At 44.1% G+C, this 25,107-nt stretch overlaps 1 protein-coding gene and 1 pseudogene across 2 annotated transcripts in view; one reads left to right on the plus strand and one right to left on the minus strand.

Annotated features, from left to right (window-relative positions):
- Window positions 1–1,107: 1,107 nt before the first annotated feature.
- On the minus strand, window positions 1,108–8,707 carry LOC117455893 (uncharacterized; annotated as a pseudogene).
- Window positions 8,708–20,272: 11,565 nt separating this feature from the next.
- The window catches only part of LOC117456463 (protein CutA homolog), an 8,641-nt gene continuing 3,806 nt past the window's right edge, over window positions 20,273–25,107 (plus strand). The window contains exons 1-5 of one of the 2 annotated variants that reach the window (XM_034096364.1): window positions 20,273–20,344; window positions 20,954–21,102; window positions 22,309–22,368; window positions 23,129–23,174; window positions 23,286–23,335. In XM_034096364.1, coding sequence (XP_033952255.1) covers window positions 20,975–21,102; window positions 22,309–22,368; window positions 23,129–23,174; window positions 23,286–23,335 — 284 coding nt within the window. In that variant the 5' untranslated portion in view covers window positions 20,273–20,344; window positions 20,954–20,974. Of the gene's footprint in view, window positions 20,441–20,953; window positions 21,103–22,308; window positions 22,369–23,128; window positions 23,175–23,285; window positions 23,336–25,107 lie in introns of both variants that reach the window. The other variant, XM_034096363.1, reaches the window with a different exon arrangement.

Here is a 25,107-nt window from a genome sequence, read left to right on the forward strand (position 1 = left end):
CATCAATACTACAAAGACAACGTCAGAAAGGACAAGGTCTGGTGTTTAGTCGGTGGAGTTATTGGAGTGGAAGGTAAATATTAATGTTTTAAAGTTAATGAATACTTGTACAGTACAGAGCCATTCAGTAGTTTAACATGTTGGAAAGTCATTAAAAAAATTAGTAAACTTGCATTTCACAAGAAAGTAAGATCTTATTTCCTATATCCAAATATAAACATATATATATATATACTGTATATATACTGTATATATATATTATATGATTTTGTATTTATATTGTGTTTGAAATTCCACAGCTTAAAACAAAGTTGTTATTTAATAAAGAGTTATTGCATTTAACAGAATCAATCATGTATACAGATGAGACACGGGATTGAAGCCAATACACATGGGGCAGACAGAAGGGGAAGCATCATGTTAATTACAACCCCCAACATCCATATGATAATTGCCTGACAATGGTCAGAGCGACACCCTTCTGTCTGAGAACATTTTGTAGAAACCTACGTGCATTAATTATATATCATATATATTGTTATATACTATACTTTAGCTTGTGAATTTTGCCCAGGGATCAATGGTTTTGTTTAACCCATTATAATGATAATATATTTTAATATTCTATTTATTTTGTATTCATTTTAAAGTAGGTATAGCTATCAGAAAAATGTAAAATGAAGAAATAATATTTCCCTCTGAGGTGTATTGTAGTAAAACAGGAAATTGTATTTCACAAGTGCCATTGTACAATAGTACAGTAATTCATCAAATATAGGGCTACTACATTTTGATCATTTTACATCATTGAAAAAACAACTACCCAGAGTATAACCTTGTATTTATAGTCAGATAAATTGTGAGGACAGACAAGAATAATTTGGCAGTCATTTGTCAGACAAACTATTTATTATGAAATGTATTATCAAAAAAATACATAATAACATAGGATATTAAAAATAAAGAACAGTTTTTTACAAATGCAACAATAACCTGTCTTTGGGAGTACAACAACTAATACTTTTTTGCTTTTTCAAATTCTCTGGAATGAAAAAACACACCTTTCAATCATTTTGTCAGTGTAGTAACTTTTGTGTGTTCCAGTAATCACACCATCCTGTCCTGCCAAGACACACTGCCCTCAGGAGAGTTGAAGAATGTGCAGAAAGCCTCCCTCACATTACAGGCCTCTCTTGATGCCCTGTTTCCTCCCGTGTTTCTCACTGGTACCATGTGTCTTCCTGCTGCTCTTCCTCATCCAGCAACCTCTGGTTTTCACTAGGGGCCAGCAGGAAGGATGTGTAGGATGCATGCAGCCACCACAAGCTTGTCCACGTTTTTCGGGTGCAGGTTGATGCGACGATGGAAGATTGTCCACCTGGAAGCCAGAATGCCGAAGGCATTTTCCACCACCATCCTTGCTCTGGAAAGTCTGTAGTTTAAAATCCTCTTTTGTTGAGTGAGGTTCTTTCCAGGGTATGGTCTCATCAGGTATGGCTTGAGTGGGAAAGCTGCGTCACCCACCATGACGAATGGCATCTCACCCAGGTGAGCAGCACCAGGTAGAGAGGTACTGGTTGGAACATGAAGTGTTCTGGCCTCCAGTCCTTTCCCCAAATCCGATCCGGCATCAACCCCACCATCACTTGTTCTTCCGAAGTCCCCCACTTTAATCACTCGGAACCTGTAGTCAGCATCAACAAGTGCCAAAAGCACTGTGGAAAAAGTATTCTTATAATTGAAGTACTGACTCCCAGACAGTGGTGGTGCTTGGATGACGATGTGCTTTCCGTCTATTGCTCCCAAGCAATTTGGGAAATTCCATTTTTCCCAGAATCCTTGTGCAACCTCCTTCCACGTGTCTTCTGTTGGCCTGGGTAGGAACCTCTCCATCATCATTTTTTCAATAGCTGCACACACCAAATGGACAGCTTCTCTCACAGTAGTGCATCCTAGGTGAGAGCTGAATGCTAGGCTGACCACTGTAACTTTGTAATTTGTCATGATGTATTGCAAAGGGTATGAAAGAGTTTATTTTAAATTACATAAATATGTTCATATTGCATAAATTAATCCCAGGAAAAAATATTTTAATTGATTTCATGTTGTTGTTTCTTTTAATATAGTTCTACAAGCAGCCCCCAGGGATCCACACCAGCAGCGGCGGCCCAGCGTTCCACAAAGAGGAGGCCACAGAGCACAGACCTTGGGGAGCAACTCATTTCTCTACTGCAGGAACCTCCAGCCACACCACATATGCCAGACTCACAGCTTGAAGAGTCATACAACTTTGCTCTGAGTCTGGTGCCTATGCTACAAAGGCTGGACATAGACAGGAAACATCGGGCAAAAATAGCTATTTTAAACACCTTCCATAGTCTTGAAAGAGAGAGTACACAACCACAGGAACCATAGCCGCGTTCACACTGCGGTACTTTTCCCACAAAGGTTCATGCGAACTTAGTTCATGATCGCGTTCACACCAAAAAGAGCCGGTACTAAAAGTAGTTCATGCGAACCTTTTTACCCCCTCGAAAGTCCCTGCTAGAAACCAGGGACTTTCGAGCGGCTCTTTTTTGAGAAAAGAGCTATATTCCTGATTGGCTGGGCGAATTGCAAACCACGCCCCGTAAAACTCCCAAAAAGTTTTGTGAAGCCGCCATTTTATTATCCTCGCATTAGCATTATTAGCATTAGCCCAGCGCAGAAACGCAGAGAGACTAACTTATGGCAACACAAAATAAAACATGGGAGCCGTGAAGATGAGGAGGTGTCGGCGTTCTGGCGATTTACTCGGAAGGCTTCAGTAGAAGCTGCTGGGACTCCCAGCAGCTTCTACTGAAGCCAGTCCCCAACTCCGGGGACTTCCGGCCGGGGACTTTGGGCGGCAGTATACGCCGTGAAGTGGGTTGCGGCCTGCCAGTAAACCCAAAGCAGAAGAAGAAGAAGTGACGTCAGCGGCTTCATTTGCCTAATCCACCCCCAGGGACTTTTTCTGGTGTGAACGCGATCTGTACTTAGTTCATGCGAACTAAAGAGTTCGCATGAACTAAGTTCGCATGAACCTTTGTGGGAAAAGTACCGCAGTGTGAACGCGGCTATTGGCCGCCAATTGTCCATCCCCCCACGTCACAACACTCCACTCACACCTCCAGGCCAGTAGCCCTTCGGCCAACTGCACCCCAACCCCCACAAGCCCAATCAACAGGGCCATTGGCAAACATGCTGTTCTCCAACAGTGGCTCTGCATGGCAGGATGGGTCTCAATATGAAGACTTGTAATTCATATTGTTTTTACTGTAAATAGTTCATTTTATGTATTGATTTGCTGTTATTTGATGTTGGTGTTTAAAATATTGTTTTGGGTGATATGTTTCTAATTAAAACGTTTATTATACTTGTGGTCAGTGATTTATTGTCTGTGAAATGTGCATCTTACCTCAGTGCAACAGCCAGTCTCTGCTTGGGTTCTATGGCAGCTCTGAAATGTGTGGATTGTCTGGTCAGTTCAGGGCCCAGGAGGGACAGAAGTTCATCCATCTGCTCTGCACTCATCCGAAAATATTGGTGATGTCGTTGGCTGTCCAGCCTCAGCTCAGCCACGAGGTGATGAAAATCACCGTTGTCTCCTTTGCTGGTTGAGGGGGTACACCCAAAACCGGCTCCTTCTCCTTACGCATCAATCTCATTACGCCAATCCTGATTGGCTGGTGATCTTGACGTCAACGTCAGGGGAAATCACCCCCTATAAGTAGCCTGCGCCACGACGCATACGTCATTCAAAATAAGCACCTCTTCTCGCTTCACCATAGCAAGGAGGGCCGTCTGGTGAGACATCTCACTTCATGTTACTCTGATATGGGGGTTACGTAAGTAACCTATAGTTCTCATTCATAACACTCCGTTCGATGTCTCACTATGGGATATTGTAGCTCCCGTATTGCCAGACGAGCTTATCTCAAAGATCACCGATCAACCAGAATTTAACAGGTGGAGTCCCGACTCAACAAGGTGCCCAGCACTGCTCGGGCCACGCTTGGAGCGGAGACGTCTAGCTTGTAAAAGCGGACAAAAGTGAGCGGCGAAGACCAGCTTGCCCCTGCACAGATGTCTTGGATGGAAACACCCTTGAACAAAGCCCAGGATGTAGCCAGGCCCCGAGTCGAGTGAGCCCGCAGACCCGAAGGTGCTTGCAGATTCTGACTCGTATAGGCCAAAGCAATTGCCTCCACGATCCAGTGGGATAGTCGTTGCTTAATAACAGGCTTACCCTTGTGAGGTTTAGCCCAGGACACGAGGAGTTGGTCATTAAGACGAAGCTCTTTTGATCTGTCCATATGTGTGTAAAGCCCGGACTGGACACAACAGATCCTGCTGCTGCTCCCCGGAGGAAACCAGCTGAGGAGGAAATGCCTCAATGTCAATTGGGGTACACGAACCAACCACCCTTGGTGTAAAGGCAGGGTTGGGTTTCAACAACACTCTCGTTTGCCCTGGGGCGAACTGAGTGCATGAGGGATGTACAGACAGTGCATGGATATCACTGACCCGCTTGGCGGATGCCAGGGCCAGTAACAGCACTGTCTTGAGTGACAGATGTTTCATGTCAGCTCCTTCCAATGGTTCAAATGGGGTCATTTTGAGCCCATTTAAAACCACTGCCAGGTCCCATAAGGGCACCAGCGACCTGGAGACAGGGAGGAGCCTGCGAGCTCCCTTCATAAAACGGCAAACCAAAGGATGTTGGCTAGCTGTCTTACCCTCAAAGCCCACATGGCATGCAGCAATAGCAGCCAGGTACACCTTGATCGTGGAGAAAGCTCTGTGTTTTTCGATCAAGTCCTGTAGGAATGATAAAATCACCCCGACAGGACATTGAAAAGAGATGTGTCCTTCTTGAAGGCACCACTCCTCAAACACCCTCCACTTACAGTCGTAAAGAGACCTGGTGGAGGAAGCTCTCGCACTCTGAATAGTGTTTATCACCTTCTGAGGGAGTCCCACTGTATTCAGATTGTACCACTCACGAGTCAGGCCCATAGTGCCCCGTGCTCTGGGCGTGGGTGAAGGATCACCCCCCCCCCCCCCCCGCCTGAGACAATCTGTCGTAGGGTTCCAACATTTCGATTCCAACGGTATCATTTAGAAATGTGAATTTCGGTTCCGCTTTTCGATTCCTGAGGAAATGTTTCTCGCCGCTCTCCGTAGCCTACTGCATGACTGCGGCGGGGCGGGAAATGTAGCGTTGTATCTACATTTCCTACAGTGTAACCTGAGACCAGGGCCGGCCCGTCGCACTGGCATTATAAATGTTCGCCTAGGGCGCCAGATCTGTGGAGGCGCTGCGCTGACAGCTCTGGGAGAAAAAATAAATGTTTTGACCGTTGGTGCTCATCCTAATTTTCGGCCTTGATGTAAGAACATTCATAATTAAGTAAATGTAACACCCTTTTCACCCCGGTTACACTTTTCATTTGCCCTGTACGATGGGCGCTGCAAGTGATGAAAATGGGGGATGTTGGCTTATCTGGCAACCGCAGCTCACAGCCAAAGTGCGCGTGAGCGAGGGAGAAAGGGAGGGTGCACTGGAACCGGCGCTGTTGTTATTAGCATCTGGTGCTAGCTGCTCTAACGGAAGAAGAAGATGTTTCTACAATGATGTGGAGGGAGAGTCCTCTCCAGTCAGACTGAGAGGCTGATAACTACAGCTCAGTGAGGTAAAGGACTCTGAGGGTTTAGATAGTTCACTTTAGTCTAAGTTATCTCAGTGGGTCTCAAACGTTTTGATCACAATTTATGTAAACACATATTTCCAAGGCTCTCCTTTATAATTATTGGGATAAAACAGGTTTGAAATCATTCCAATGTATACTATAGGACAGTAAACCAGACATATCGTTTTAAACTGGAGAGATAAAAAGATATGCATAAATAAAATAGTAAAATAAGATATGAATGAACAACAAAAATAAAATGCATTACATGTAGGCTATTTGTTATTTAATTATTAAAATGTAAACTGATCTTTTTCATATGGGTGTTTAGAGTTGTACCCCCTAGATCTAGTCTCTAGTAATTCTGCGTGTGCACCAGATTGAAGCATTTTACTTCAAAATGTTCAAACATTTCTTCCCGGTATGCCTGAGAGGCAGATATGCTTGTTTTTCTCAACAAGAACTGTTTTTAAAAGTTGGACTGTTGTAGCTTCAGGGGTTCTCAGGTTAAAGTTACATAGCAGTGAATATAAACAGACTGATTAATGTGAATATTACTTTAAACTAACCTGTGTAAAGGTTTCTCAAATAAATGTAATTTTTTTGGTGGAAGAAGCATGTATCATTTTTTTACCCTGCCCCTCAAAGAATCGGAATCGAGAACCGTTAAGAACCGGAATCGAAAAGTAGAATCGGAATCGGAATCGGAATCGTGGAAATTCAAACGATACCCAACCCTAGTGGTGGGGGCTGCCATGACTGCCCGCACAACAGCTGGTATATCCCCGCCAGCCCGTATATTGCGGGCTAGGGTGGAAACATCAGAGTAAGTGTGAGGCGTTGCTCCTTCACTCTGGCCAGAGTTAAGGGTAACAGAGCCAGGGGTGGGAACGCGTACAGAGGACCCGGAGGTCAATCGTGTACGAGTGCGTCCCCGCCTAACGGTGCGTTTAAATCGTGCATTAAAGAGAACAGCTGTCATTGAGCATTTTCTCCTCTTGCGAACAGACTTAACGCGGCTCCGCCGTAACGCACCCACAGCGGACTCCCGATCCTTGGATGAGGAGTCCAGTCTGCATAGAGTGGTGCACCTCTTGACAGTAATTCTGTCCCTAGGTGCATAACACCCGGTACCTGTGTCGTTCTCAGAGAGAGGAGACGTCTGCCGCTCCAAGGGATCAGTTTGTGTGCCAGTGTGTGTGACTGGAGACAACGCAACCTCCCCTGGCGGTTCATACACGATATCGTGTTGTCTGTCCTCACGGGGACATGAAGTCCTCTGAGAGAAGGCAGGAAGCGTTTTTGGGTGGGGAACACCGCTAAAAGCTCCGGGTAGTTTACGTGTGCCCGCTGGAAGTTTCTGTTCTAGGGACCTCTCACCGGGCGACCTTCGTAAATCCCCTATCAGCCCGTCTGACCTGCGTCCGTGGTGACCACCTTCCGTGAAAGGACTGCACCCGTAGGCGCGTCCCGCACTGGAAAAGTCGGGTGTAGTGCCACTACGCATTTCATAATAACCAAAACTCTCCGCACGCCGTGGCGCGTGGGGTTTAGTTTTATTATGAGGCCCATGTTGAGTGGGTGCTTTACAAGGACATTTGTCCCCGTAATCTGACTCCGCTCGGTGGGCATTATAGATAAAACCCTTCTTTCTAGGAGAGAGAGAACCTCTCTCTCCGGAATATGGGTTGACTCTCTCTGGGTTTGTGAAAACAGATAAATTATAACTGTTTTGAGAAGCCCAGGCAGTCGTCGTGAGTATCTCCTGCTGTATGCTCCTTAGAGCCAGCTGGGATGTCACTCTTACGGCTCCGGCCGGCACTGTGCATGCGCGTGACGGAGGTGCCTTTACAGCTCCAGCCGGCACTGCGCACGTGTGTGCCGGTGGTGCCCTTAAAGCCCCAGCCGGCACTGCGCATGCGTGTGGCGGTGGCTTCACGGACCCGTCAATAATCCGTCCTTTGAGAGGTGCCGTAGCTGCTCTTAAAAGGGGAAGAATTGGCGGGCTGTCCATTACAGCTCTAGCCGGCACTGCGCATGCGCGTGACGGTAGTTCCCTTAAAGCCCCAACCGGCACTGCACATGCGTGTGGCGGTGGCTTCACAGACCCGTTTATTATCCGTCTTTTGAGAGAGGCCGTAGCTGCTCTCAGAAGGGGATTTATGGTTAACGGACTGTTTATTGTCTTTCTTTTCATTTTTTTGAGCTGCGCCCTTGGCCGAAGCCTGGATGCGTCAGCGGAAAATGGTTTATTCAGACAAGAAAGATGTGACATGTGTTTTATGCGGACTTGAGGATGACGTTGAGGCATCTCTCGAGGCGGCGGGGACACGTTTAGAGCCGGGGAAAGAACTTCCAGCTCTGTCACAGAGGGGAGAAGGAGGGGCTGTCAGGTCGCTCGCTTCTTCTTCCTCGACTGCTGGCCGAAATTCTGGGTTGGCTGCTCCTGGGCTGCAGCCGGAACCGGAGATTTTCTAGGCCAACTCGCCCTCATCTACTGCCTGGGCTGGGGACTCGGGGCGGGCTGCGACCTCTGCTGTCCTGGTACTTTGAACCTAGCAGAGCTCGGTGCAGCTTGGGCGAAGGGCCGCCGTTGCGAAGGGCCGCCGTTGCGAAGGGCCGCCGTTGCGAAGGCAGCGGCTGGACCCTTCGAGGGAGACAGAGGTGGAGGGCCTCGTCTTCCTTCTTTTTCGACTCGCACCTCCTCTGCATGGAAGCGAGAGCGGAGCCGAAAATCCCCTCGGGAACGATGGGCATATCAAGCACATCTTCCTTTTCCCGGTCTGGGAGGTTGGTGAGGTTGAGCCATCTAGCTCTTTCCTGCACCACCATGATCCCCATTACCTTGCCCGTGGCCTGGACGGCGCAGCGTTGGACACGGAGACAAATGTCTGTGACAAATGTCTGTGACAAATGTATATGTCGTCCAGAGTGGCCGGTCCAGGATTGCTCGACGTATCCTCACAGAGCTCCGCTTGGTACGAGGTTAGCATCGAGGAAACGTTCAGAGCCCTGGCGGACAATGCTGCGGCTCTGTAGGCCCGTTCAGTCATGGTCGACTGGAATCGGTCCGTTTTTGCTGGCAGCGTGGCGTTCCTGCTTGGTGGCTGGCCCATCCTCGGTAGGAGGTGGGCTGCCACCAGCGGTTCCATAGGCGGTATGTGGAGCAGGCCGAGCCTCTCCATACCGTCACAGTCAAGGGAGTAGGCACCCTGGATTGGGGCCTTGTTGCTAAAGGGCCGGTCTCTCCACGAGACCGACACCTCATCCAACATCTCCGGGAAGACCGGAAGGAGTTGCCTCTTTGTCCTCGTTGTTTGGGAAAAAAGTTTCCCCTCGTAACGGGACCTGGAGGTCTCCTTGGCCACCTCGGGCCATGGGATGTCTAGCCTGGACGCGGCGCGCTGACACACGGCCTGCAGGTCCATGCTTAGACAGGGCGAAGCTGGTGTGCTATCGCCCGGGAGAGCAGCCATCGCTCCCGGCTTTGCAGCCTGAGCCGATGACATGAAGATGTCGTCTTCCTGCTCATCCGAGTCAGACAGGAGGAACTCAGAGGTATACTCTTTGTCCTCCATGTAGTCTAACTCTAGGACATCTTCCGCGGGTGAAACCATGGTGAGGTCCAGCCGGGAGCCCCAGCTTGGTAAAGCGTGGGGCCCCGTTCCCGCGTCTCTTGCCGCCACCGGATCTCGGCCTGATATGGCGCAGGATTCCGGTTCTGCGGGTGCCGCTGTCGATGAGCCCTAGACCGCAGTGAGGGGCTCCATCTCTGCGGCGGACGCCCCCGTGTCTTGATTGCCGGTCGGCAGATCAGCGGACATGAGGGGGTCCCGTCCCGACAGGCTAGCTTGTTGTGCGAACCTTCGGTGGAGGCTCTTCACAGTCAGGCGGGCACAATGTCCGCACGAGCCGGGGTTGTCAATGGCCTCCTGGGCGTGTTCCAGCCCGAGGCAGGACGAACAGATCTGGTGTGAGTCTGTGCCTGACACTTTCAACCCGCAACCGCAGCGCAGAGCCTCCGAATTCCTGACTCCTCTGGTGTGAGGGAGAGAGGCGTCCATCTCGTTCGCCGTGAGGCGTGGAGAGGACCCGCTCATAACAGGTACGTCGAGAAAAAAGTGTTTACCGATCTGTCTTTAATCCGGGGCAAAAAGGACAGCGTGGGTCTTTTTCTCTCAAAGGATATTACCTGGTATGGTAATATTCCTGTAATCCTTTTCTCCTCCGTGGAAGAGAGAAGAAAAAAGCGTCCTCGCTACCATGGTGTCGGCAGTGAGGGGAAAAAAACACAATCTAGCAACTGGTGTGTTGCTAACTTGAAGTCAAAACCTTACCTTAACTCCAGAGGAAGAACGGCGAGGTTGACTATAATACTAACTGGTGTGTTAGTATCATACTCTTCTGCGAGGCAGAATAGGGTAGCCGGCTAACGCCCGTCGACCGAAATTAGCTTTGGTTCAGTCTGTGGACTGTTAAGCTAGCCCGGCTACTATTAGAGATGTGCTCTGAAGCGAGAAGAGGTGTTTGAAAGACGCATGCGTCGTGGCGCAGGCTACTTATAGGGGGTGATTTCCCCTGACGTTGACGTCAAGATCACCAGCCAATCAGGATTGGCGTAATGAGATTGATGCTTCTGTTTGCTCCGCGATGAGGCGCATCCCATAGTGAGACATCGAACGGAGTGTTATGAATGAGAACTGGATACAGCGTGGGAGGCGGGGCCTCATTCATTCCTATGAGAGTTGCTCATTAGTGCATGATGACAAAATGGCCCAACTTTTTGAGAGAGCGAAACGTCACAGATTACCCGGCATGCCTGAGAAGTACCGTATGTGCACTCATAGAGCATGCGCAACTAACAACTAACCACGCCGCCCAAAAGGCTCGTTCACATTAAGCACGTGAATTTGCGTACACGTAACAGCACCGCGCGTTCATGACAGCATAGTACTGGATTTATATTAACGAGGCGGCAGTTAGCAGCTAGCAGCTAGCAGCTAGCTAGTAAATTATGCTAAATTATACACATCAATCGTTATGTACTTTTATATTACGCTGACATCAGGATCTAGTGATATCCAAGCAACAGAGCTTCATTTAGCATGATACTTGTGTGGGTTGTACATGAAACCACTTGGTAATATATCAAAATGTATATGTTGAAGCCTGTTATGATCAATTGTGAGTTAAAACTTTATCTAAAAAGTAAAGCTGATGATGGATTACTGTGGTGGAGTTAAAATAACAATACCCTATTTCTTTTTGAAATGTGATGGAGTAAAAGGATAGTAACTGTGATTATTCATGTTAAGTAGCCCACAAGTAACTAAAACAATTGCAAGTGCAATAAGAAGCTACAGGACCGTTAATCTACGTCGGTAATATTAACTTTATTTAATACAATATTTACGGTACAAGATTTACATCATACAGCCCATGTAGTATAATATTTTACAAATGATGAATTACAGCAAACATGTGCAATATATCCATTATTACAGCTCCGTGGGCTGGCAGTAAGGCGATATGGGTCCGTTGTTATTGTGCATCCATGGGTAAAGATAAACTCATACAGTGCTGAACACGTAACATAAACGTGCCGGGCAGCGCGGTCCCGTGGGTTAGATGCGCGTTCATTATTATTCGTTATTAGCACATTTATACAACTTGAGGAACGAATGTTTTTAATAAGGGAGGGCTATACAAACGTTCATACTGGGTAGTTTATTTAGTTTAAAAAAAATTATCCAACGACTTACAGACCACTCTTTCCCCATGTAAGTCAATGGGAAAAAGTGTTTCCGGGTCGCCCAGCAACCTGTTTGACCAGCACGAATATTCTCATCAGACTCCGGCGCACTTCCTGGGGGCTTGGGCTGCACACACGACGCTCCGCTTCCGCAACGTTTTGAAACGCGCCTGGTGGGTTATGACGTTATGACGCAGGAGGAGGTCGCAGCGCAGCGCAGACGCTCCTGGTGGGATTAGGGGGTGAGTATCCCCACTGCGGTGACATTTACAGTGTCACAGCAAAAGTGGCATAGTTAGTAAAAAAAAAGGCAAGCAGTAATATAAAAGAAGAAAAGCACACATATGTTATAAAATAACCATGGCAAAAAAAATGGTAGCAGCAATTAAAAAGTGACATAAGTAACATTAAAATATTGAGACTTTATAAAAATCGAATGTTGGGACATTTATAAAAATGTATGCTTTTATATAAAAGTGACTATTTTACAGTACTATTGTTTAAAGTGTTTATATTGCACATTGCAGGTTTTTTACGTCACAAAATAACAGTTTATTATACATTCCTGTGGGAGGTAACACCTAACATCCGCTTCAAAGTGCTTTTCTCGAGTGTAAATAGGTCACGTATGAGCCGGGGTTTTTTAAAACGCTCAGCCTTTTAAACAGGTGTTCTTGGAAGGTCGCACATTTTTCTTTCTGTCATTGTCTACAAGTGAAGACAGCAGGCTATTGGAGTGGCAGGCCAAGTCCAGCCCGTGGGAGAAGGGTTATGGTAGCGCTGGTCTGAGATGGATGGAGAAATAAAGAGATGGAGAGGTGATTTTCTCAGCGGAGCCTCCAGCCTCCATGAGGGGCCAGAGCTGGGCTTGGATAATCAATCCCTCAGGATGAGTCTATGCTAAAATGGAGATCTGAAGTGTGCTTGTCCTGAGGGAAAGACTGTCCACATCCAGATGTTTAGTGCACAGTTGACGATTGATGCCTGGAGCGACGGAGCGTAGTGATTGTAAATGTGAGTGTGCACACACACAGACACACACAAACTCTTAATATGTGTCTATGTGGTAGACAGGGATTCTCGCTAAATATTTCAAAGAGCCAAGAGAGAAAACAAAGAGAAAATGGATATCAGAATCTAGAGCAATAGTCCCTTCTCCCAGTTACAACAGAAATAAAATCGTTTGATCTATGCCGCTCCTGCTTCTATTGTTATCTGCTGTAAACCTCCACCCTCCAAACTATTCTCATTGTAGCACTGCTGTGGAGGCCATCACACGTGCAGATAAATAGGAAGTGCAAATATGTTTACTCATGCAACCTGCAAATTATTTGATACCACCAGGGAGGATCTGCTTATTTGTAGCGTTTTCATACACCTTCCCACTTTAATTAGCAATTTTAGAGAGCCTCCCCCTGCCCCCACCACACCTGACTTGTTTCTCAAAGCCTTTGTAATTACAATCAACAGCCATTTAATTATTTTTAACAGGAAGCTTGTTTAGCCAAGCAAATGTTTTATTAGTTAAATCAATGTGATGTGATTTAATTATGTTTTAATGGCAACTAGAGATGTGTGTGTGATGTCGTTTGAATGAGCGAGCAGCGGCTGGAGGGATATCCAAGTTTTTTTACACATCACAAAACATAATCAACAGTATTGGAGAAGTAGAGCAGACTGATTAAAAAAAAACAGTCTACTTCTCTCATTTCTCATTTCATTTCGTGTAATCAATCTTAGTGGCCTACACCTCTCAGAGACTGAAGTGCGACTGCTGTTATGAATTCAAAAATAAGTCTGCTTTTTTTGTGAAGGCTGCATGCTTGGACTAACTTCTACATGCAGCTGTGCAGGGCATTAATCAATAAGTTTCCGTTAAAGAGGCCATATAGGGTTTTCCCGTTCATCTAGTGTCTTCTATGACATTACATTATATAACACGTTACTTATTAGATGCTTCCACCCAAGTGTACTTACATACACTCAATATTGTGCTGACTGCTGTGGGTGTCAAGGTGGGATTGAACCAGTGCTCCCCTGATACGAAGATCAGCGCACCAACTCCTCGTAACATAATGACATCACCATGTAACACTCGTGCTTTTATTGGCAAGCGCTCCAACAAATTATACGTGATAGGCTGGGTGGGACATTTTTGACACATCACTCAAGGTTGACCAATCACAACAGAGCCGGCCAGCTAACCAATCAGAGCAGACTGGGCTCTGGTTTCAGACAGAGGGTGAAAAGAGGTGCTGCAGCACAGGCAGTATGAGAGAAATAAAGAGCTTTTTGAACATTGAAGCACGGAAGCACAGTAGTAGCACACAATTCAAGGGTTAACCTGTAAATTAGCATATGATGTCCTCTTTATTAAGAGACCGTCTAACACAGGGGTGTCAAACTCAAGGCCCGGGGGCCACATTCGGCCCGCGACTTCATTTTATGTGGCCCCACAAGAGCTTACAAAGAATATAATATGTTTATTATACGGTTACATGCTACAGAAGCACGTTGCCCATAAACTACATGTCCCACAATGCATCTCAAATATGACTTTTTTCTCAGAATTTGCCTTTTTTTCTCAGAATTTGCCTTTTTTTCTTCAAAATATGCATTTTTTTCTTCAAAATATGCATTTTTTCATAGAATTCCTTTTTCTCAGAATTAGATTTTTATTTCAAAATGTCACTTCTATTTCTTTTTTCTCCAGAATTTGGTTTTTCTTTTTAAACCATTTTGGGACATACGCACTGAAAAGACTGAAAAATAACTTCGTAGTTAATTATGAAGTTATTACCCTATCCGATGATAATCCAATGCAGAGGCAATGATGTAATACAATACATTATTTTATATATATGATATATTTATATATGTATTTTTATATAGTGTTAAAGTTACAACCGGCCCTTTGAGTGCAACCATAATGCTGATGTGGCCCGCGATGAAATTGAGTTTGACACCCCTGGTCTAACATCTCATTTGGTTGGCTGCATCATCCGAAACACTGCAAACCAGTCACAGTGGCTCAGTCGATACACACTCAAGATATTGACCAGGTCTTTAGTTTCGAACACTTCCTAATAGGTCGGTACACCGGTGTTTGTTGTACCTTGCCGAGTGGGTTGACCATCCTTGTTACTAAACATCCTTATCAGTTTCTGGTCACACACACACACACACACACACACGCACATGCAGCATCCCATTAAACTGGCAAATTCCTTATCAGCGCATTCCATGAACCAACAAATTCATTAGCATTGATTTCCGTTTGACTATAAAACAGGGTCCATCCGTTCAATCTATCTCTCTTCTCTTTTCCTACTTGTCCTTTTCCAACCTTCCCGGCTCTATCTCTCCTCTGGCTCTAAAGGCATCCCTCCTTATGGACGCTACAGTAGGTGAACTCTTGTTAATTGCTCGCAGCAGTTGGAGGTTATCAGCTGGCTGGCAGTAAAGGTCTGAATAATAAGCAGGTCTGTACAAGGCCCAGGTGGAAAACAATTAAGGAAGAAGCTGCTGCTTTCTTACCTGAGAGACTGCAGTATGAAAACCAGTGTGCACCACGTGGTAACCTCCAGGGATGAAATATGCAGTACACTTGCATTCTCTTGAACACTCCACTTGTGGCTGAAAGATCGGATTGTATAGAAGTCAATGAGAAAATGACCTCACTTCTCTCGAAATTAAACATTTTCCTGATGAGTTTCTCCTTTTATTGAAGATAATGTTCCAACTACACTTTGGCCATCAAAGCTAACACAATCAAAGAAAATGTCCTGGTTCTTAAAAGGTTCAAGTCATTTGAAGCTAATGCACTATTACCTATAATGGTTTGGCTTATTTCAAGCTTAATGTATACTTGCAGGTGTCCTGCTGTTCTGAATTTGATTCTTAATGGTTTTTGCAATTATTGAAATTGGCTTTGAAAAGAAAAGTGTCAGCTAAAGGAAATGTAATGTAACCAAACATGACATACAGTGAACCCAAGACCAGTCCATTAAAGGTATAAACTATGGAGGCAAGGGTAATGATAAAAACACACAGTATATGATCATCTCTCTTGATCAGGATACCAAAGGACCGGCTGGTTGTCATAACAAGCTAAACCAAGGCAAGCTGAGTTTAGAAGCATCACAGATGTGGCAGGGAATGACCAGAAGTGGTCTATTGGTCATACGGAGCTTATTGGAGGTGGTAACAGGTGTGTAGGTGGGTGGGGAGGGTCAGGTTATTGGGTTTGGGGTTAACAGACATTATTGCAGGACAGGTAGGGGCATGATCTCACATGACAGGAGAGTTAGCATGGCAGGGGGGAAAGCCCCCGAGGAAAGTGTGACACTAGGAATTGGCTGACTGTGTGACATGAAGAGGGAGGAGATGAGATTATGTAGATGAAGTGGTTGCAGGTTTAGGGGTGACTTATAAACAGGGTAAATAGGAGCGCAGGCAGTTGGTTTGCTGATTAGGTGCTGTCTATAAAATCTTGCCCTGAGCATGCCTCTGGCTGCCCTTTTCATGGTGATTCCTGCATTTCCATAATGCCATTTTCCGAGTGTCTGAGGTTTACACACACACACACACACACACACACACACACACACACACACACACACACACACACACACACACACACTCACACACACACAGACGCTCCAACTATACACCCAGCTCAAAGTTTGATTTGCATTGGACTACACATCAATAAATGCATCTGTTTTTTTGTCCAGTGCTATATGTTTTTCCAAATGACCTTGCTTGTGCAGACAGCATTTCTGTAGGAGTGACCATTCAAAAAGTTTGCTTGTTTATATGTTTTTTGAATATTGTTTGTATATTTGTATGCTTCCAACGTGAGAGTGCATACTGTGTTCAGTGTGCTGTTGCTGTTTGAATCCTCACCAGAACTGTGTGCAATATCGATTCATTATTTCAAATGTCGGAGTGTTTAATCATTGTGGTTCCTGTGGAAAATGTGTTGGATAAATACTGAGATGGTGCAGTTGAGAGCAGCTTTTCTTCCAGATGTAACCCCTTTTCAAACACACACGCACACACACACACACACACTCTTCTTCCGTCTCCACTGTTCATCCTCCACTTTATTGCCTGCAGGCACTCTAACTTGGAGTCTGAACTTATTACGCATCTCCCTTCTCTGAATGTGGGTGCACTCAGCTTGTGAATGGAGAAGGAATGAGCTCATTCTACCTGCGTCAGCGCGAGGAATGGCTCTGCTGCAAACGGCTCGGTGAGGAAAGTGTAATGAGGATTGGATCCAAACAGCATTGGAGGTGAACACCCCCCTCCTCGCGGTCAGGATCGGCTCTCCCTCTCAACCAATCAAGCTTGACGTGATTTAAGCCTCCCACCGCTGCATGTGAACTCCGCGAGAACAGATTTATGAAAATGTTTAACTTTTTCCTGTAAGATTGCTCCAGGCTCTCTGTCCTCTCTCAGAGCCAATCAACTGAAACGCTCCATTTCTCTCTGTCTCTCCTCTTCTCCCCCAGTCCACCATCCCTTACTGTGTCCCACCATTTTGCCCACTATCACACCTTTGTACACACTTACTCAGAAGGAATTGCTGAAGGGATTTGTTCCATTGATGGTTGATTCTTTCATGCTGTGTCAAAGGAAGGTAATGCTCGGTTTTCCATATGTGTGCTTCTGTTGCTAAACAAACATAAGTAATCTATGTTTGTAATCTCTTCTGGAGCGCACAGAGGAAATGAACATGACAGTTCAGCTTTGGTAAATAGCCTTGGGTGCTCCACTAGTTGTGACAGAGCAGAAAGCAGAAGATGGCTGGACAGAATGGAGGGAGGATACAGTGTGTGTGAACCCTGAGAGGGGAGAGGTTTCCTTACCTCAGGGACTTGAGCAGGGGATATCTCGGCAGTAATAAATATTTGTTTGTATACCTGCTGCTTGTCAGAGTTGTGGCGCTGCTACACACTTCTGTGTTTTAGTACACCAACAGGAGCCAGAGCCAGGAATCAGCAGTGATGGATGGCCCTGTGCTCACAGATGGAGCGGTCAACGGAGTTCACCGTGGTGATGGAGATGCTTCCCTGCTCGGCCCGTCGACTTTTTTAATTAACCTCTTTGGGAGGACCAGTCTCTTCCTTTAGAGGTAATTACAGGCTGGAGAGTGCCTTCATTAGGACTTATCGGACCTCCGTGTGTCCAGTAGAGAGCACACTCTCTGTCCCTACACCCACCACCACCCATCCAGTGCAGTAATGGCAGTGCCTTACAGAAAGGGCGATACAGCAGACCTTCGGAGTTTCCATTCTCCATAACCTCTCCCTGTCCGTGTTCACACACCTCACTCTATTCATCTCCCTGATAGACTTATTTTTCTTTCACATCAAGGCAACTTCATTGATCCAACCAAGAGACAGTCGCATTGTAACGGTGAATTAGGCAAGGCCTCTCTTGCCAGAAGCCTTTGTGCTTTTCCTGTTTTCGTCTCTCATGTTCTCTGTTCTGCTCTTACTGTGGACCCCGTGGCCTCATTATACACAGACAGACAGAAATAAAAATGTATCTTATTTTTCACATTAGACTTCTAAGGGCCAAACAGGCCTCAGCGCTCCTAAGCGGAAGTGAACCCCTCTGAGTAATACCCCAGAACAAGCAGATCAAACGCCTCTTCGCTGCCTTTCTTCCTATCTCTCTATTTTGGTTGCCTTCTTTCATGTTGGGGAACAGTGGCTTAAGTGGCTCTATTAGAGCCCTCTGATGGGCTCTTAAATGAAGCCTGTGTGAGCTTGGGAAATAAATCGGTTTGTTCTGAAGCTTCCTTGGTGCCCCCTGCTGTCCGCTCTGTGATCTGTGTTGTATACGATGAGGGACAACGTCTGGCGGGGAACAGGTAAAAGGACTAGGATGAGTCAGGCAAGTTGCTTTGTTGAAGCTTTTTACATTTTCCTTCAGTGGATGAGAGTTTTATAGCATGAACACTCTGGATTGTATGTATTCACAATGATAGGAGGCGATAAAGCGATGAATGCATGGACCCACATCTCCCCCATGTGGACAACCGGTGTAGAAACACTTTATTTAAACATCCAAAGCTTCTGGAAACTGACTTTTTGTCAGTACACACCCCATTACAATTCCAACTTATAACAACACTTTTTATAGCTGCAAGACTTACGTGAAGTTTATTGATTAATTGTTCTTACTCAGGTCAAGTTTCCCATCTGGTGTTTGGCAATAAAATGCCAGGCCCGAATCCACTTGGTCTGTTTTCTTTTCAATAATCCACCTCTGAATTATTCATTTTTGTAAAAGATTCTAGTTCACCTAAATCTTCCTCATTCGTATGCAGCCAAGCTGGGTGCTTGACTTTTCGGTTTAACTCATCTGAAAGTTGCCTCAGTGTATGGCAGAGATGGTGTGTAGCTGTGTGTGTGCCTTCAACAGTAGATGTGTGTTTGAATCTCATTGGACTTTTGCAAAGAGACTGGATCTGAGATCAGAAACTCAGGTTGTTCTCACCTTAACAAGAGGTGACAGAGGTATTTCTCTTTGACTCAGGTGTTGTTTCAGTGCTGTGTTTTGGTTTACATCTTGTTGCAGAATAATCCCTGCTAATACACACACATTTGTGTTATCTGGGTTAATTAGTGCATGCCAATCAAGATTAATATACATACTCTAATCTAGCAGTTACATTAGTTTGCAACAAGTCTCCCTTACATGTGCATCATTATTTTTACATTATTACTGTCTTGGATGTCCCATAATCTATTGAGACTTTGTGAAGACAGTTGATTATGTTGTGTTGTTTTCCCACGCATCAATAATAAGGTGTATGTGGACTAAACATTGTGTCGTCATATTGATTACAGTTACATAACACAGTAATCTTGTAGGAAGCAGTGGACAAGATATTGAGTCAATGATTCAACGCAGCTAAATAAATGTACTCAAGTACTTGACATACTTGTACTTAACTTGAGTAATTGTAACACAATAAACCACTGTACCTTTTCTTAGAGCACCTGCAAAAGCGCTTAGAAATTAAATGTATTATTATTATTATAGTTTTTTATGCTACCTAGTATTTTACGTAAATGGTTATAAGTAGGCTCCACATTGAAAAACGAAAGCCTTTAAACGCCCCTGCATGTACTTATTAGTAATAAAAACAAGATAACATAATATTCTAAAATAATCTATTACTGTAAAAATATCTATTATGCATTTTGATAACTTTAACTTTTGCTACTTGAAGTACATTTTATTGATAATACTTCTGTACTTCTTACGTTACATTTTCAATTTGGGACTTATTAGTATAGTATTTTAAGACCAAAGTTTTTCTACTTTTACAATCATCTTACTTCTTCTTCCACCACTGGAGATAATTTACTTTACAGTCTTGTATTTTGTGAACTTTGGCTTTAAAAACAAAGCTACTGATTCCTGTGTGAAAATAATGTAGTCTGAATTTGAAATGCAATATGAATTGTAGCAATATGTGACTGTTGCGATTTACATTGATTAAGAAAATCGTTAAAGTTTAATATCTTTAGGTCTATAATGTATCAAGACAGTTTATTTTCAATTTCCACCATTGAAGGAGATCCATGAAAGCAATGTAACTTATTTCGTGTGCTTCCAGCTTCACAATGTGCGCTGCGATCTATAAAAGTTGTGTTTACACGGTAAATAGACACTAAAGCCGATTATGACCAGGATCTGGAGGCAGGGCAGCGGAGGCCTGAAGCGGTGATGTGATTGGTCGCCGACTTGTCAGGAAGTGACATGCAACCAATTACAGTGCGCGTAGATTTATCTCTGCCTTTGACCATCCGACCTCAAGTACCTGTCAACACAATGCACTTATTGTGTAAAGGTAATGAGATTTCTGAATGTTTTTCTCTCACAAAGCATCCGTTTAACCGGGGGGAGACATGCTCATAAAAATGACGGAACACTAATCATCTCCGCAGTGAGTCTCAGCAGTTTTATGAAAGAAGTTTGTTCTGAAATATTTGTGTTGACCCCACAGCTCTGGGTGTGACCAGTGCTGTGCTGTGCAGAGAAGTAGGACAGATTATAAATTGGTCACTGCGTCCAAGCCAAGGCCTATAGCCTACTCATGTATCTGCGCCAAATAATAAGAGGATAAATACTGAATCCAATCCAATCCAAACATGGCAATCCTTTCAGAGGGCAGAAGATAATTAAATTGAGTTATGACTTTGCTGAGTCCAAACATGAAATAACGTGAAACAGCAACATGTCCAAATCATTTATGTCAGATAGGCTGCAAATATTACATTATGCAAGACACAAGTTCTTCAAGTCTCTTGTAACTGACTTATTTAACATTTTGTTGCATTCTGCCCTCTATGACGTATAGTATTTTGTTTTTGTCAGTTGCTTTTGTTTGCTTTGTACAGCCATTTGAGGCATTTGTTGTGATTTGGGGCTATAATACATTTTGATTTGATTTATACAGCTCTTGGTCCTGTCCGTGTCCATGTTCCCCGGGTTGTGGTCCATTGGGGTCCAGCTTCATTCAGCCTTCACAGGGAGCTACGCACCAGGCCACCACTCCCTTCTTCTTATCAACAGCCCCAACGAACTGGCAGCTAGAGACATTGGCAGGTACAGGAGCAGGTCACTTTTTACAGTCTGTATGAATGTAGTGATTAAAGAATGTATTATTGATCTTTAAGCAAATAGAAACACATGGCTTTGATGAGTGATGTTAAATGATTTAGCTCAAAGGCACAGTGCAACATTTTGGGTCATCTTAAGGTCACTGATTTACTTATCACCTCATATCTTGTTTGTTTAAACTGTGAAGCAGAAGTGAAAATTATTCCTCAAATCTCACAGAAGTTAAAGGATTTTTTGTTTAATATTTGAATGCCGGTTTCCACCTTGCTGCAAGTCCTTATTACATTACATATTATTTAGCTGAGGCTTTTATCCAAAGCCACATACATGCAATACCATAGACATGCCTACGGGGGCAATTTGGGGTTAGGTATCTTGCCCAAGGACACTGACATGTTGTCAGGAGGTGAGATCAAACTGCCCACCCCCTGCTTTGTATATCATGCTAACCCCTGAGCTATAGCCAACCTCAAGCTAAGCTAAGTCTGCTGCCCCAAGCTTCATCTTAACTTTACAGACATGAAAGTGAATGAAGTGGTGTGTCGGAGGTGTGAACATCTAAATACATTATCGACGAAAGCATCTGCAAAAGTACTGCAAACACTTCTGTCAGCAGATATGTGATGTCCCCACAGTGTCCTGAAAATGCAGGATGACAGTTGCCAAAACTGTCAAATCATCAAGTTAACTGACATGCAACAATGTACTTTCTTGCCCTTGGTCCGGATCAAATAAACTAAACTACTGTGTGAAAGCTCAAGGTGATTTAAATCATTGAAAGTAGGTCCACCAGACATACAGTAAGTGTTGACTGAGAGATACAGCCCTGTCAAACCCACTGATACAGTGTTGTGTTTGCACTCTCATCTCCTCTGTCAATATTTTAGCACATGTCAAGTTAGAAGTAAGCGGTGCACTGTGCAGGTGCCGGATATGTAAATCACCTGCTTCACAGGAGGAGCTCGTAATACTGTCGGCTGAGCAGCAGAAAGAAAAGTTTGCAATCTTTCAGAGTTTGTGTGCATTAAGTCTTTCCTGCGGCCTGCTTAAAGAGCAACATAATGATGGGCTCAGTTTCATGCAGTAATTGATAAACAGCTGGTGGTCTGCAAGTGTTTAATTTGTCTCTTTTTCCATGTCTACGCCGCTACGTTTCCATCCATGCTCCCTACTATTCTGTCTTTTTTCCAGGGCGATTATGGAGAGGCGGCTGGCAGCCAGTATCAACATCCTCGCCAGGACCTCTACCATGTAAATCAAACTGACCACCTACCATGACACAACTTTGAACCCAGCTGGCGCACAAACAAACAGACTATCTTAGTGCTTACATGTACAGAGATGCTTAAACACGTGTTGTTTCTCTGACCTACATGACTGGTTACCTAGGAGATCACGAGGTGAATGGGCTGCATCTCAATGCGTTTATCCGTTTTTCCACCACTTGAGTGGCAGATAGCCTTCAAGCGGTCATTTGAATTCATGGATTAGCTTTTCTGTTAATGCATAAACCACAAAAGGAACAAGGGAGGAGCAACTGAGGAGAGTAACTCATTGGAAAAGGCCATATAAAACGTTAAACAGAGGTTTAGCCTAAAAATAGAGGATGTGGTTCCAGTAGTTTAGGGGTAATGGAGGGGATTTTAATGTGCGAGTTAAGTACTGAAGGAGTATCAGCTATATCTAGGCTCATGTAGTTGTATGCCTCGTTTACTCTGGCATTCAACAAGTTTAAATATAGGTTTTCAGCTTGGTTTGAACTGTCCTTCACAATCCAAGAGACATGGCAACATAAAAGCCTGGCATCACTGTGAATCACAGCCGCAATAATAATTATGGCTTTTCACAGTTTGATGTTGAGAGCTTTCAGAAATAATTTTACAAAACCTTTTTTACTCGATTCAAGGATCTGCCCCTTACACTGGTACTCTTGAGTCTAGTCGTAATTCACAGTTACTTATGTGCATTCAATGGGGCTTTTTTAATGTCAGTGGTTTTTCTGGTTCTATAGGTACTACTGGAAGGGTGAAATCCAAGATGCAAGTGAAGTTCTGATGGTAAGCTTACTGACAAACAACGTCCTTTTTCTATACACATGTACTCAACAAGAATGCTGAAATTTCTGTTAAACTGCAGAAGTGTAAAATGAGATGTCACTGTTGTTGCAGCTGGTGAAAACAAAGACCTCCAGGATCCAGCAGGTCATGGATTTTGTAAGGTGAGAGGTCGCTCTATCAGTTATTAACTTTATTCGTATTACCATCCAAGTTTCAAACTAACTTCATGTTAAATCTGTGCGAGCTCCTGTAGACATGCTTTCAACGGTTGTTGCGGTTATTTTCAACTTGGACCATACTATTTATGTACTTAAAATGATTCCATTGCAACAAAAGCTATGACTGTATGTTCAACAAATTACAGCATTGTAAGGCAAGGCAAGGCAAGGCACATTTATTTATATAGCACTTTTCAACGCAAGGCAATTCAAAGTGCTTTACAAAAAAAATGAAAGACATTAAGCATTAAAAAAGAAAAGCTAATAAAATAAACATTAAGGAAAAATACATGGATAAAAGTTACAGTGCAGTCTAAAATATAAATAGTTCAATTAAACATTACAAGAAAAAGTACATGGATAAAAGTTACAGTGCAGTTTAAGATATGAATAGTTCAATTAAAAGCAGTGACAAAAAGAAAAGTCTTCAGCCTGGATTTAAAAGTAGTCAGAGTTGCAGCGGACCTGCAGGTTTGTAATCAACAGTGTTGTGCAAAAATATATTTTTCTTGATCTGAATTGACTGTTGGTGTGCGTAAGAGTAATTTATTGAGTTGTTAACGTTAGTAAATGTTCTCCAGCACCATCAAAAAGCCATAAACAGTTAAGGATCCACATTTCTGTTTGGCCATTTGTGATTGCATCATCAGACGATTATACTTGTTCATGTGCTAAGTTGTTGAAGTGGCATCCTTCTGAGTTAAAAAGTCCAGGTTGAAATAATTGAAATCAAGAGGAAATCCTAATGACTGCTGCTTCCTGCTTTGCTACAGTGCAGATGCGCTTCTCACGTCCTTTCTGCTTTGCTGATATTTGTGCGACTTCTTCATAATTTTTTTTACTTTTGTCAAAGGAAGTTTCCTATGACTTGTTGGTACTACTAAAATATTTAGGGAGGATTATTTATGCAACACTACCCACAAAATGAGGGCGCCCCAACAGAAACGTAGTGGTCCACTGACAACGTTTTCTTGAGGAATGCAATATACCTCTTGGCTTATCACAATCGATGAAGAGCACAGATTGTCATAAACTGTTGCCCAAGATTGCTTGATAACAAGTATATTCTTGCTGGGGAAGTTTTCTGAACGCCTGGCACTTTTCCAAAGTCTTCTGCCTCTTAACTCGACAAGATGGACAGCTATCTTTTAATAACACCACACCTTTCCTTAGCCTCACCGAGACAAAACCAGTGAATTCATGTGCAATGAATTTGATTGCTGCCTGCTGGGATAATTGTGTGCAAAAGCCATACATAAGTACAAGGTTGTACTCCTACAGATGGCACGATTTAGTAGAGCTAACTTGGACCCAGGACATCTGTTGGACAGCCAATGGTGGGCACGAGGAACATACTTACTCCATTAACACAAAAAATAACATAGGAAATGAAGAGAAAATGTGTCATGTGGAAGAAAGAGGGAAATCTCTTCGAAGACAATGGTTCATTCACCATTCATGGTCCCATTTCCCGAGTTAGGAAGTTGTTTTTCCGACTTTGGTGTGTTGATGAGCCTGTGATAATGTGGAAGAAGGCATGGATGCTCAAAAAGAAGATGTCTTGTATGTTATTACTCAGAGCACTTAAAAAACATGTTGAATGAGCTGTTGTGCTGACATGACGGGGCATTCATGTGAATATTTGCAGTTGAAACTAGTTTTAAACACAACATAATTTGTGCTCAACCTTGATTTTTACTCGCTTTAAAATGTAT

This window comes from Pseudochaenichthys georgianus, chromosome 12 (genome assembly GCF_902827115.2).
Source record: "Pseudochaenichthys georgianus chromosome 12, fPseGeo1.2, whole genome shotgun sequence".
Taxonomy (NCBI): domain Eukaryota; kingdom Metazoa; phylum Chordata; class Actinopteri; order Perciformes; family Channichthyidae; genus Pseudochaenichthys; species Pseudochaenichthys georgianus.